We start from the raw sequence: 14,632 nt of genomic DNA, 5'->3' as shown, positions 1-14,632 counted from the left end.
GTAGATCCTTCCCTTACCCCTATTCACCCTGTAACCCTGGCAGGAGAGTAGGATGGAGGTCCTCAGTGCCCCTCTTCCTTCCTGTACATGAAATGAGTACCCTTTGTTTTGCTGTTTAGTAGCCCTTCACTCCAGAGAGACAGATAAAGCATCCAAAAATAAGTAATACTCAGCCCACATATGTTCCAGAAATGCCACTGTGTTTGTATAAATGGAGTTGGGGCTGACTTCCTCATAGCACTTGCTCCGAGTCCCTTCTCAGAATTCCCCCATGGGCGTGTTTCCTGGGTTCTCTGTTACCACTGCCAGAGCTTCGCCCCACCTCCTGAGAGCCTAGGCCTCCCCGAGATTGGCTGTAGGCATGGAGACAAAAGAGACCAGTCTAGTCTGCAGTATCTTAGGACAGGTTACTGATCTTGTATTATTTTAATGCTGTCATGGGTATTTACAGGAGCAGGCCCATCAGGTCCAGGTTACGACAAATTGTGACAGAGTTTCCGTAAGTCTTCTGTGGCTCAGTCTGCATCCCTCCTCGCTTCTGTTATTATATTAACTCACATTCCATGATAGCAATAAGTAATCAGGAGAGTTGATATCCTACGAATGTGATCTGTACCCCTAATCTGGGAAGTTTTTTCTTTGGGAGTTTAATCTTGTGACATATAGTGCCTGATTGTTATTACTTAGGACGGGCTCGGGTGGATTTGGTCTTCTCTGTGCTTGGCACTAAGATCTCCCTGAGGGGCTGAGAGCATGTGTGTCATGGGTAGATAAAACGAACCCCAGAACTGCATGAAATATACTTGTCAAGTAGGGGAAAGGTGGAAGAGTCCGGCTCCAAGGATTCGATTGTGCTGCCTAGCAACAGGGAGTGCGGTCGTCATCGGACATCCTTGCCCGTAGATAAGGAAGTACAGACCGCTGGGAAGCATGGTTGTACACTGCCACACGGCCTGTCTGGGACAGCCCTTGGTTTCCGACTGCAGTCCCTCCAGCGAGCCTCCCTGCCCAGTCTGCCTCATTTGGTTTGAGCAGTCCCCCCATCCTTCCTCCTTCTCAACCTTTCTTATCTTGGGACTTAGAGTATAGAGCATATCGAACCTGTTTTATTGAAGGCTATTGAGCTACCAAAGAACATATGAAAAACAAACTTTCCTTTGGAGAGATAAAGCATACTTAGCTCATCTGCTTTTAAAATTGAGAATAAGAATAGAAAATATAAGCTTTGCTAAAAACAAGTAATAGGGGGAAAGGGCCAGGAGAGAAAAGGAAATGATGATAAGAACAAAGAAAAACCAGTGGAGAGGAAGAGAGAGAAGAAGGTCAGGAGGAAGGAGAGAGCAGGGGCGGGAAGGACAGAGAGGGAAGAACAGAGTAGGGAGAGACGGGAAAGGAGGGGCTGGAGAGAGAGAGGCAGAGAGGCCAGACTCAGAACTGTGGCTTCAGTGCCAGAGACCCAGATTCCGAATCTACAAAAGTCCCGCTCAGTGGAGAGATATTGAAGGGCTTCCTCCTGAGACGAGGAATGAAACTGGGATGGCTCCTGTAACTACTGTGTAACCGGTTACTGGAGGTCTGGGCTAGTGGCGTAAGGTGGGAAAAACAAATGTAAGAGAAGGAAGAAATAAAACTTACTATTCACAGATGACAGGATCTGTGTGTCAAGAAAAATCCCAAACTGACTTTAACTAGGTCCCTGGGTAGAAGGTCAATATGCAAAAATGAATTGTATTTCTATATGTGAGCACAAACAGAAAGAAATGGAAATTTATAAAATTAGTTTTCTAATAACATTAAAAAAAAACCCTTCAGATACCTTTCTGGATGGGGCTCTCAACTGCCTTCTTTCTTCCTGTACCTGAAGTGACTAGCTCTTGTTGTAATGCCCTGTAGCGTTCACTCCAGTGTAAAACCAGGGTCCCAGCAACAGCGACAATGAGAGCCACCGTGGGGCTTACTGAGCACCGACGGTATGGCAGACATTGCTCTAGACCTTGACGTGGGCTCTTCCTTTTAGCCTCCACAACAGGCCTTCAGGGTTTGTTGTGAGGATTAAATGAGGAAATGTATGTAAAACACTCAGCAAATTACCTTGCATACAATAAGTTCTTAATAAATTTTAGCAACAGAAAAACATTCATTATTTTAGAGAAGCTCATAGACTGAGTTGTTAGTAAAACTAAGTTGCTATTCATTTGGCTTAAGATTTGTAAAAAGTCACGGATTATTATTGTTTTTTAGAAAAGATTTAAATAGCTTGTTAATTTATTTATTCAGCCAGGCACTGTTCGTGGGTATAGAACTATAGAGGGTAAGCAAAATAGACAAAATCCATGCCTTAATGGAGTTTACAGTCTGTAGGGTAAGCAGATATCAACCGAATGGTGTCGCAGACTGTGCTATGAGAATGAAGTACAAGGGTTTAGGAGGACAGAAAAGAGCGGAGCTCTCATGGGCCGCATCTCCCCTTCCCTTCTCACCATCCCCAGCTAACAGCCTGACGGCCCTGTCTTTGCTCCTGCAGCACTCCACCTCTGTGAGCATTATGGGCTTTTCCAACACTCTGGAGATGGAGCTGTCATCTACGAGGCTGGCGAGGGCCCTAGAGCCACAGATCCAGAGTGTGAGCAGCCTGACAGCTGGCCACCCCCAGGCAGTACCAAGCCTGCTAAGTGGCCCCCCACCAACTGTGTCCAGCCTGCTGAGTGGTCAGAACCAGACTGTGTCCAGCCTGGCAGCCGGTCACCTGCAGACAGTGCCCAGCCTTGTGCGTGGCACAGCCCAGTCCATGCCCACCCTGATGAGTGATTCCTCCCAGGCCATCGCAAGCCTAGCAACTGATTACTGTCAGGCCGGGCCCAGCCTGATGTCTGGTCCCACCCAGCCCGTGCCAAGTCTAGCAACTTGTCCTCTGCAAAGTATGCCGCCGGCTTCCGATGTGCAGCCAGAGACTGGAGCCAGCCGCAGTCCTGGTTCTGGCCGAGCTGCAGGGAGTCTGTGCCCTGGGGATGGGGCTGACTCCTCTGTGGGGAATGCCCTGTGTAAGGTAAGTCCTGGGAAAACTCTATTCAACTTTCTCTGCTCATCACTTAGCAAAAGGATGGCCTCTGCAGGCCTTTTCCTGCTTTCACCTAATAGCTCTGTGACCGCTAATGGCAAAAATGTCTGATTTCTTTGATTTTTCTTGTCCTTTTACTTTTCAAAGATGGAAAGTGAGGATTCCACCCATTTCACTGACTCTTCGGGACAAGGCCCCACAGTCCCTGGCCTGCATGTTTCCAAGGACTTAGCTATCCCCTCAGAACTGGAGGAACCAATTAACCTCTCTGTGAAAAAACCGCCTGTGGTCTCAGTGGTCAACACATCCATAGCTCTGCAGCAGTACCAGACCCCAAAAGGTGAGACTCAAGTAAGCAGCCTGCCTTTCATCCTGGCCACAGACTTGAGCAGGTGCACTCAGCATTTCCAGGTGTGGTAGAGGTAGCAGGCAGGTTGTAGCTTGACAGAGCAGTGCTTCTCTCTCAGGCTGACTTCACCTCTATCCTCTGAAACTGGCTTACTGATTCCTGTTCTGTTTCCCTCCCGGTGGCCAGGGCTGATCCAGGCACAGCCCAGGGCTTAGCCACCTAGTAACATTCCCCGTGCAAAAGCATTCTGGGGGTCTGGGTTGCAGGTAGAGGGTGATAGGAAGAAGTCATCCTAGAATGGTGAGCCTTGGCAAACTATTTTAGGGAAAAGAGCACGTCTCGCTTGGGAGTCAGGTAGATGTGAGTTAGAAAACCAGCACTGCCTCTTTATGTTTGATCCTGGGCAAGATACCTCACCTGTTTCTATAAATGGGGCTAATCTTAGCTGCCTCACAGGCTGCTGGGACAAAAGTGATTGCAGGGCAATCATTTGGGGACTTTGTAGTAATAGGAGTTTGCCTTGCACCTGGCAGTAATGTGGATTTGTGTTGTGCCTCTTGGGAGAGGGAATTTAGACCAGTGGAGATGGTCTTGCATCCTCTTCTTATCTGCTGCACCCCTTCTCAGTGGGGCTTGGCCCAAGTTCCTTTTTCTGGGCAGCGGAGGGCCAGTGGGGAAGTTAGGGAGCAACTGCCTGGTGATCCGATGGGACTTTTTCAGTTCAGTGAATGATGTGTGTTTAGTTTGTAACGGTCAGTCTATGTCCTGTGTATTTAATAAATGAAAATGAAACATTTCTCCTTCTTTCTTCGCACTGGCACTGACTGAATGACCCACTGGAAAATTATTGGTTCTTAACTGCACAATAATGTAACCCTGCATTTTACGCAGTTACATTTTTTGGGTCCTGCTTGACTGTGGAAAGTGCCCAGGACAGTGCCTGGTGCTGAGTTGGGAGCTCAGTAAGTGCTCATTTTCTCTTCTCTCCCCACACTGCCGCCTGCCCACCTGCGCAGGCTGCACGACTCAGGGCAGGGCTCCCAGGAGGCTCTTGCCCACAGAGTGTGAGCTGGGTCCTCAGGCAGTGCTGCAATGCCAGCACGTGGCTGAAAAGGCAGAGACTGGACAGAATGACTCCCGAGAGCAGGTAACACCAGTGTGTGCAGAACAGTGATTTCTGAGCTCACATCGAAGGTGAGAAGCTGGCCTCTCAGCGCCTGACCTAACAATCACCCCTAGGCAGCCTCCGAGTGTTTATCTTTTTAAAAGAAGGTAGCCTTCTTCCCCTCTCAGGAAGGAGAGCCATGGTAGGATTTTCTGCACTGTGAATGACTACAGTGTATTTAACAATGTGCGACAGGTAGGTGGCCAAAGGTATGAGTAGCAGATATAAGTGTGGGTCACAGGGTACATTGTCATAAATATATGTCATATACATTTTTCTTTTGCCTTAGGGTATGAGAATTTTGAACAAGGAGCCCTAGAACTGGATGCCAAGGAGAACCAGATCATCAGGTAACAGATTCTTGGCCCAGCCTCTTTCCCCCACCCCCTCAAACCTATGTCCTGGGAGACTGGCACAGGAAGTAAGCCTCCTTGATGACTTAACCAGAAGCAGGAGTTTGCCTGCAACTGTGAGGTCTGGGTGGTTGGGTGTCTGGGATGGTGACGGGAGGATGTCGTGCTCCCACACTGTGTGGCATGCACTCTGGCCAGTCCTCACTCTTCACGAAGCCTCTTCTTTAACCAAAGGGCTTTCCAGAAGCTGACGAGGCCTGGCCAGGAAGGGCCGGGCAGGAGGGCAGACTATAGGTTTGTCGAGGGTTGGACTGAAGAAATCTCTGTAGCAGTTCAGTTGTGAGATCCTGGATGAGCCTTACATAGAGGTTGGGGCCAGAGGAGGCTCCCACCAAAACCCAAGGGTGTCTCTCTTGCCATAGACCCTACAGTAGCAAGCCCAAGATTCCCTATGTGCGGCTGGAGCGGCTCAAGATCTGTGCTGCCTCCTCGGGAGAGATGCCTGTGTTCAAGCTGAAGCCACAAAAGAACAATCAGGATGGAGGCTTCCTGTTGATCATCGAGTGTGGCACTGAGTCCTCCAGCATGGCCATTAAGGTATCACTTTTCTTTGCCTTGGCCTTGAACCTTGGCATCTCTCTCTTTACTACTGCCAGAATTCTGGCTCTGGCCCTGTCATGAGTCTCTGAGTGGGGCTGCAGCTGAGCCAGACTTTGTCCCCTGTCGTAATGGGCCTGTGAGATGCACGTTAGGAGTGAGCTGCCAGCACTCCTGGAGCTTGGCTGGCTGGTGGTCCTGGAATAAGTCTGTGTTCAGGGCCTATCAGTCCCCACCCTCCTTCCCTCCCTCAACAGCCTACCGGCGCTGTGCTCTCAAGGCTCACACTCCCCTCTTTGCCCAGGTCAGTCAGAACAACCTGCCTGATGCCATCCAGGCCCCAAGTCTGGGAGGAAGAAAGGTCACTGTTACATCTCTGGCGGGGCAGCAGGCACCAGAGGTGGAGGGGGCATCTCCTGAAGAACACAGAGTCATTTCTCGAGCCCCTGGAGCCAAGAAGGGGCCCCCGGCACCAATAGAGAATGAGGACTTCTGTGCCGTGTGCCTCAATGGGGGAGAGTTGCTGTGCTGTGACCGCTGCCCCAAGGTGTTCCACCTTTCCTGCCACCTGCCAGCCTTGCTCAGCTTTCCAGGGTGAGTCAGGCCAATCTTGGCCATCAGCTCTCTAGGAGGGGCATCGTCCAAGGGTGATTATCTCAGGCCAGGCCCTCAGAGCTCCCTCTGGCGGGCTTCCTCCCCTCTCTGAGCCTGCATGAATTGCAGGCCTGTGCGTCGGTGGTGGTACAGCGGTGTTCCTTCAGCACACAGAAAGGTGGATGTCCAAAATTCAGTTGGCTTCCTTTCCTTCTCTGTTCTCAGCTTCCTCTTGCACACAGATTATCCCTATATTCCTGTCCCAGCCCCTCGTGACTTCCCTCTTCCTACATTCTTTAAATTCTGAGTTATTGGATTTCTCTCAAGCTTGTGGTCAGGAAGCCATTCCCTACAGTGCAGGGCTGAGGACTCAGTTTCCTATGTCACTCCCCCCACCCCCATAACTGTCTTGGGGCATAGGGACAAGGGACAGAGCTCTGGGCAATGTGCTGAGGCCTAACTTGGCCCCACCCACCTTTGCAGGGGAGATTGGGTGTGTACCTTGTGCCGCAGCCTGACCCAGCCCGAGATGGAGTACGACTGTGAGAATGCCCGTTACACCCAGCCTGCAGTGCGGGCCCTTCCTGGACTGAGCATATCTGACCAGAAGGTAGGGAGGGGTCTTTGGGAGCAAGGCTCCATGCCTGGGGCAGCCTCTCTGTGCCAGCTGGGGCCGGGGCCTTTCCGAGGGGATGAGAGGCTTCTCCAGGTGCCTCTCTGGGGGGCTGTGCCTGCCAGTCTGGCCCATGGGGAGTTTGCTATGATTTTCCCTCTGCCAGCTGTTTTCTTCTGGCCTGGGAGGCTAAACTGCTGTAGTATGATGGCTCATAACCTGTGGCACAGAGCCAACCCCTTTAGAGTTCTCAGGGTCACTATTGGGGCCCGAGCAAAGTAACACTGCCAATTCTGATTTCTGCAGAAGTGTGAGAAGCTGGTACTGTCCTTGTGCTGCAATAGCCTCAGCCTGCCTTTCCACGAGCCCGTCAGCCCACTGGTAAGGAAGGCCCCGCTGCTCCTGCGCTTTCTGTTTAGGGGGCCCGAGGCCTGGGGGCACATGACAGTGGCACCCAAGTGGGCTCAGAGCACAGCCACTGCAAGTATATTAATTTGTGGATGGTCTGGGTGACCGGGGCCAGGGTCACCACAGCCTCTCCCCAGCTGCTGCTGCATCCGACCTGACTTGACGAGTAAAACATTCCTTCTTTTCTCTTTCTCCTTGTTTTCTTCCTCGGTGCTTTTCTTCTTGTGCCTTTCTCTTTCTTACATCCTTTCAATTCTATTCCAACTCATTCTCCATCTCTTCTTTTATCTTTACTTTTCTCTTCCTGCTTTCTTCCTTCTCCCCAAGGCCCGGCATTACTACCAAATTATCAAGAGGCCAATGGACCTGTCAATCATCCGGAGGAAGCTGCAAAAGAAGGACCCAGCTCACTACACCACCCCAGAGGAGGTGGTGTCAGACGTGCGCCTCATGTTCTGGAACTGTGCTAAGTTCAATTATGTATGTTTATGTATGTCTTGCTTGTTTAACCTCTCCCCTATTTCCCAACGGCTCCAAGATTGTCATGTGGGTTGCGTGTCAGGTTTGGTCCTGGGCTGCTTTGAGGACTTAGGAGTAGAACTCTGAGGTCTGCTGTAGTCACAATTGTTTAAAAGGTCTCTCCCCCATGTGGGCTTTACCACGGATTCGAGAGGAAGATGGGGGTGCTAGTGACTGGCCATGTGTGGGTAATGGTCATTTCTGCTGTAAGAATGGATACCAAACTAGTTATTCTGAGTCCCGAGGAGAAAAACATAAATTTTCAGACACCCAAGAGACCCAGCTAGGCTTTGTGGTGTCTGCGTAGCTCTTGGGAGGCCTGGGAGATGGGCCAGTGGAAACAGGCCAGGCCATCCCTGCTCTCCTCCCCCTCAGCCTGACTCCGAGGTTGCAGAGGCCGGCCGCTGCCTGGAAGTATTCTTTGAGGGCTGGTTGAAGGAGATCTACCCAGAGAAACAGTTCGCCCAGCCGAGGCAGGAGGACTCCGACTCCGAGGAGGTGTCCAGCGAGAGCGGGTGTTCCACTCCCCAAGGCTTCCCGTGGCCCCCCTACATGCAGGAGGGCATCCAACCCAAGAGGCGGCGGCGACACCTGGTAAAGAGCTGCTGCCGGCTGGCAGGGAGGTGGGAGGGCGATTGGGCAGGTGCAGGCACCTCAGCAACATGTACGAGAGCCCCCAGAGGGAAGCTGCTCGGGTGGCACAAGAGAGTGGTGACAGTGAGCCCTCATTTCCAGTCCCTTAGCCTAAGAGGAAGGCAGAGCAGGGCAGTGCAGGGCTCATCAACTCCGATTACCCCTGAGGTTCAAATTCAGAGGTGGACGCACTTCCTCAGGGCCACGCAGTAACGTGATGGCAGAACCAGGGTGAATGCTGTGGTGTCCCGACTCCCTGCTCAGTGCAGGTTATTCTAAACCGTGATGCCCCTGACAGAAGTGCCTGGTCTCAGAGCCTGATCTTGACTGGGTCTGGGGTCAGGAAGGAACCTCCCCAGACCCTTGGCGTAGAGGAAGAAGGAGAGGTGGTGCTTGTGGCCAAGAGAGCTCTTCCGGCCTTTCTCACGGTCCCACCTGGGCAGCCCTGAAAGATCAATTCAAAGCTATTTAATTCCACCAAAGTGTATTGCCTGCCTGCTGTGCGCAGGTCCGACCAGCCTCCCGCAGTTGTTTATGATCCTTTGCACACAGTGGTTAGTGCCTTCGGTGAGTTTTGCCGCTGTGTTCCCAGGATGGGAAAAAGCTACTTTGGCTCCCGGGAGTCCCAAGCTGGACACTTACAGCCTGCTCGCGTTAATAAATGCCATATTTCTGAAGGCCATTCTAATTCCGGAATTTTTTTTTCTTTCAGGAGAATGAAAGAGCAAAAAGAATGTCTTTCCGCCTGGCCAACAGCGTCTCCCAGGTGTAGGGCTGTAAGGAGACCCGGCGCTCTGGCAGGTGGTGCCGCCGCATCCTCACGACCACTCCTCCCCACCTTCCCGCTCATTCTCTTCAGACTGTGGATGTGAGACAAGTCTTGTCGAGCTGATGTAGTGCCCTTCTTTGCCATTCGCATCTTACAGCATTTATTTGGGAGCCATAGTGCCTCCACTACAGAGAAGGTTTCAGTAATAAACAGCAAAGAGGGAGGTGTTCCCTAACACCAGAGTAATCACGTGTGTAGGGTAGCTTGGCGAGACCAAGCCTGGTCAGGCTTGGGAGGGCCTAACTTCCTTGGTGAACTCCTGCTGAAAAGCAGACTTTTCTCACCTTTCAGAGTGCAGGGCTCAGAAGAGGGTAAGAGAAGGGAGAGAGGTTCTGACCTATGGCAGGCCTGTGATCCCTGGTCCAGCACAGCCAAAGACTGTCACTGGTTGCCTTTGTCTGGCCTGCCGGGATAGAGGTACCAGCCCTGGGCAGGGTGATGGAGGCTTCTGGAGGTCAGAGGTCTCAATAGGTGCCTATTCGGGTTCTAACGGTTTTCAGGGTATTTGTTTTCCGCGCCCCCTTTCCTGGCGTTGACTTCGTTGACTTCGTTGACTTCTGTGAAAGGGCTCGCCTGGTGTGGTGTTCCTGCTGAGCAGGCTGGCTTGCAGGGCTGGCTTGCAGAGACCACTCACAGCGTTAGGCTCAGATTTCACTGAGCTTAAGAAGACGCCAACGCATAGCCAGCCCTTTAAGCCACTCACTTTGGGCTAATATCTCTTCTTTGGTGTCAGAACCCGCTTTCCTAGATGTGATTGTTGGTGGCCACCCCTTCCCTCTCTCCATTTTGGATCCCAGGTTCTGCTTGGGAAGCTGAGACAGCTGCTTTAGGGACAACTAGTTTCCTGGGCAAGGAGAGTGATCACAGCCAGCTCACTCCGCTGGGCCTCTCCTCCTGCTTCGAGATTCTAGTCCTCAATCTGGCCACGTTCACAGAGCCAAAGATCGGAAGGGAGTCCTCCGACTTGCCTGCCCGTGGGCTCTCCACAGCCCAGAAAAAGCCACGCTTCTACTGGTAGCTCTTGTTTTTGTTGTTGGAGGTTGGAGAGAGCCAGGGGGACTGGCAGGAGCCAGGCCTGAGCATTCACAGGGAAGTTCTGTCTAGGGTGGAGAAGGGGAGACCTGGGAGGCAAAAAGCCAGTGCCCTTCCAAGACCCTGAAGCCATTTCAGGATTTTCCTTCTCCTTGAAAGCAGAGAGAAGTGTTCTAGAAGCCATGGGAACAGGAGCAGAGCTCCAGGCTGCATCTCAGATGGATCTTCATGGTTCATTTAGGGTGTTAGGGAGGAAGAGGCATAGGCGGGTGCCGGAGGTCAGGCCACCTGGTCAGACAAGTTTTGCTCGAGAAAGAACCCATTGCTGATGTTGTGTGGGAGCCGTGGACCTGCACTTCAGTTGCCAGGGGACAGAGGTCTCCCTAGGGGGTCCTGTCATGGTTTGGTTAATTTCACAGGAGTCTGAGTTTATGGTTTTATTTTTGCTAAGAGATGCAGTCTAAGGAAGTTCTTGTTTGTAGGGTCTTCGTTGATGGGAACATTTGGATCACAGAAAACATTTCTTCTCTCCTTGTGAGTTGATGGCACTGCTCATTTCCTTCTCCGCCCAGGCCGGCAGGTCTTCCCAGTACAGCAAAGCGCGCCCATTGACTTGCCATTCTTTCACCAGCACTTCCAAGCTCCCCTAAGCAGGTGGGCTTCCATACCCTGTTTTCTCGGTTGGGGTAACTAAGTCTTTAATGCTCCAAAGCAGTCCTTGGGCTCACATGACTTTCTGGTTTAGGTTCTGGCCACTTCTCTTTCAACTTTTGAATGTTTCTCTCTGTTTGGTCGGCTTGGCAAGGTTCCCTCTGTAATTACCTCACTGGTTCCTGCTCTTGGTAATCTTTCCTTTGTGTGGCCCACATTCCCACACCTCCCTGTCCCCCCACTGAGAGAGCTTCATGGTGCTTCGTGTTGAGCAGCCAGGTGAAGGCTGTGTCCAGCTCAAACTCGATTAAGATCCTTCCCCAGGACCAGCTGGAGACCACAAATATAAAGCAGAAATGCCTGGTTAGAGGCTTGGCTTTCCTTCTATCAATGAAGCTTTCAGCTTGGGGATAGCACGATGGGCCCAGGGATCAGCCTGCTGGGCCAGAGGATCTCAGTACTGTAGTAGGGAGTCACACATTCCCTTCTGATTACAGAGATCCTGCATGCCGAGAGGTTCCTTTAAGTACCTGAGCCTCGAGGGCCAGGAGGCAGAGTGTCCTTCCCTCCGAGGGTTCCAGGTCCTGGTCCACCATACTATCCCTGCACTGGTTATCTGAAAGCACTGCCCTCTCTGTGCCGTTTCCTGTGTGCTTAGCAGCAGTGTTGTGAGTCATGGTTATGTTTTGTTTTGTTTTTGCATGCAGAAAACAGATCATGCCTTTTTAGAAAAATAATTCAAAGTATTAGCTTCGTGATTGATTTCAGTGGCTCTTTGCAAATGTTTGAGTGGATCCCACTTTTGGCTTAGATCTGTAGTGGCCCCATTTTGAAGTCAGTCAAGTTCTTTGGCCCTTGACAAAGTCAGGAAATGAGATACAATGACCTCTGGATTCTTATGGTGCAAAATACCACCCTAGAGACGAAATTGGGCTTCTTGGGTGTGCTGAGAGACAGGAGGATGAAGTGGTTTCCTTTGATGCAAAGGAGGTTTTCGTGCAAACACTGAGGAACTTGCAGAGCACTCTTTCGGAACACGGGCAGGTCGGTCCTGCCTGCCTTCTAGCAGTTGCCAACTACACATACTCTGCAGGTGCCACCAAGCGGCAGCCACCGGACGCCCCTAGCCTTTGCTGTGCGCAGGCCCTGCCGTCAGCCCCGGCACACGCTGGCTCTCCGTGCCCCTTTCTGGCAACAGGTCCTTGCCTAAGACCAAGCCCCTTCTTGTTTCTTCCTGGCCTCAGCTCCGTTTCCTCTCTCAATCCATGGTAGCGCCTTAATCTTCTCCGAGCTCCTGGACTGAGACCTTCCTTTTGGATCACCATAGCTATGTTCGCTCTCCTCCTACTCCCTCACTGCTATTTACTTAAATTGTTTGCTCCTTCAGCCCATTTCCATGGCCTCAGTTGTCCTTCCAGTCTTTCAGCCTTCTCCTGGACTTCTTCCTCTCCCCAGCCTGAGCCTATGGCCCATCGCTGACATTTTTATCACAATCCTGAAGTTTCTCATCACCCCCAACTTCTGCTGAAACTGTTAACCATTCTCCATTTTCTGTACCACCCTGGTTTTTTGCTCCATCTTCCTGGGCTGCTAAGCATGGCAGAGCCATAGTGACAGCCTGAGTTGAACTCTCAGTATTTATTGGTGTATGTCCGACTTATTATTATTCTGCTTTCAGTCCATGCCATTCATCCTTGCCCCCAGCAGGTGACTGGCCTCACTGCCCGCTTCCTGGATGAGAGGCCCCAAGGCAACCACTTCCTTCCCCGCTTCTTTCTCCCCTGTCCCATCTCTCTGTCTTTGTCCTTCCTCTTGCTCCTGTTTGGTGCCTATTTCTTGAACCCTGCTATATGCCCTCCGAGAGTTTGCTCTGTCACTTGTCGCATTGCCCTTATTCTCCAGCGTCTTCAATCTCCCTCTCCATTGGTTACCTCCCATAATCCACAAACAAGCACAGGCTCCCCGCCCCAAATTTTTTTTAAAAACCTACTAGAGGCTGTTGCCTCTTACATGTTTTCCTTGTCAGCTTCATTTCTTTTAAAAAGAATATTTTTCACTGATTTCTCTCACATCACTCTTCACCCTCTATAGTTTTTCATAAAAGTCACCAGTGACCATGCAGTTGCCAAATTAAATGGATATTTTCAGCTCTCAACTGTCTTGAACTTTATACATTTCACACCTTCTACCACTTCCTCATTGAAACACCCTCTTCTCTTGGCTTGCAGGACACCACAAGTCTCTGGGTTATCATCCTCTTACCTGTCAGCCATGCGGGCCTGAGCCTCCGTTGAGACCTTGACAGGGGGACGCACTGTAGCTTTCTCTGGCCTCTCCTCTGGAGCGGCTGGGCAGGCGGGAGGAAGCACTGCCGCTGCTGCTCTGGCCCCGCCCTCTGTGTCGGCTGGCCTCCTCTCTTCTGCCTGCTTCTCCTCCTGGACCCAGTTCTCCTTGTGCCACGATGTTTATCATGAGCTCTGCCAGGAGGACAGCATCTGCCGGCCCTCCCCCTGTCTCTTCCAACGCAGCAGAGACAGACTGTAGCCTCGTTTGCTGAGAGGCCCCATTTAAATCAGCCCAAAAGGATGGGTTGGGTCTCCCCAAGAAGCAGTTTGGTAAATGGGATTATCAGGCTAGTGGGCAGCTCATCTCAGGTTCCTGCACTAGGGTTTGTTGCTGTTGAATGGTGGTCCAAGGAGCTCGGGAACTTGTTTGCATGTGTGGTTCGGTGCTGCTAGCCAGGAGGAGACTCCTGGCCTGGTGAGTGTCTGCCACCAATAACATCCTGGTGGAGGTGAAACTGAGAAGTGCTGTGATTTGTCATTGGCTTGGGGCTCAGTTGGGGTCAGCCTAGCCTCCTTCAGCCAGGTCTTTCCCATCTGTACGGGTCATAGCCACCTGCATGCTCCGGTTCTGAGAGCTGGAGGCAAACGTATGTTGTTTTCTTGGAAGTAGGGAGGTGTTGTAAAGAGAAATCTCATTTGAGATGTTGAACACCTAAGTTTGGTCTATGCCAGTTATGGGGTGCGTGACCTTGGGTACAGTTTCCCTATCTATAGAGCTGGGCCCGGATCAAGGACGGGTATGGAAAGCAGTGATTTCCAGAGGTTCCCCAGCTCTAAAGACGGTAATGGTGATTCTAACTCTGAAGTTCAGGCCACACAAGGAACAAGGGAATACTGGGTGTGGGACCCAGCTGGGGAGTCTTGGCCAAGGCAGGGCAAAGGGACGCACAGGCCAAAATGAGCTGCTCTGAGGAAAGCCTTCAGTAGCTGCTGCTGCTTCCGGAGCTGTCCGCCCCTTCCTCAAGCTGCACGCCTTTCTTGGGTATCTAGGTGAGTTCTTTCTAGGCCTTTTCCTAGAAACAGCCCTTGGAATCCAAAAGTTTTAGTTGGGGGAATGAGGGAGGAATATTGTAAGGGGAAGTGTCACTGATCTTAAAAGGACCTACACATTCAAGAACAAATAAAAAATAGCACTTTTTGTTACCAGTAATTGTGTCCTGGAGTGTTTTTTCAGTGAAGGTTGTTGACCATACTTCATGGTCTTCTTGCCCCTGGACTCCAGCCTCATTAAGAACACAAGGTATGGGGAGCCTTCTTTCTAGGGAAGAACTCGGCTCTCTGCTTCTGATTGCACAGACGCAGCCTGTGCTTCAGAATGCAGGCAGCAGATCCGAGGTGGGGTTAGGGAACACTGTCTTGTGAATGTCCGCCACTTGCGGGCACTGAGTGTTTTAAGAATGTGCTCTATATAGTGATACTTCCTAGTTGCCTAGTCTTGGCTCTCCCCTCTGCCCACTTTTCACCAGTGGTTTCCAGCCACTTAAGG

The 14,632-nt window shown here is 51.3% G+C and overlaps 1 protein-coding gene across 1 annotated transcript in view; it reads left to right on the top strand.

Annotated features, from left to right (window-relative positions):
- The window catches only part of TRIM66 (tripartite motif containing 66), a 56,851-nt gene extending 42,559 nt beyond the window's left edge, over positions 1-14,292 (top strand). The window contains exons 14-23 of the mRNA XM_053673157.1: positions 2,525-3,046; positions 3,206-3,398; positions 4,862-4,922; positions 5,348-5,522; positions 5,827-6,116; positions 6,600-6,726; positions 7,036-7,110; positions 7,465-7,617; positions 8,032-8,250; positions 9,002-14,292. Of these exons, the coding sequence (XP_053529132.1) occupies positions 2,525-3,046; positions 3,206-3,398; positions 4,862-4,922; positions 5,348-5,522; positions 5,827-6,116; positions 6,600-6,726; positions 7,036-7,110; positions 7,465-7,617; positions 8,032-8,250; positions 9,002-9,061 (1,875 nt within the window). The 3' untranslated portion in view covers positions 9,062-14,292. The remainder of the gene's footprint in view (positions 1-2,524; positions 3,047-3,205; positions 3,399-4,861; positions 4,923-5,347; positions 5,523-5,826; positions 6,117-6,599; positions 6,727-7,035; positions 7,111-7,464; positions 7,618-8,031; positions 8,251-9,001) is intronic.
- The last annotated feature ends 340 nt before the right edge of the window (positions 14,293-14,632 follow it).

The sequence above is a fragment of the Artibeus jamaicensis genome, unplaced genomic scaffold, assembly GCF_021234435.1.
Source record: "Artibeus jamaicensis isolate MK-2021 breed Jamaican fruit bat unplaced genomic scaffold, CSHL_Jam_final contig_797, whole genome shotgun sequence".
Classification (NCBI taxonomy): domain Eukaryota; kingdom Metazoa; phylum Chordata; class Mammalia; order Chiroptera; family Phyllostomidae; genus Artibeus; species Artibeus jamaicensis.
The sequence above is the reverse complement of the archived record's forward strand: the minus strand, read 5'-3'. Positions and strand labels throughout refer to the sequence as shown.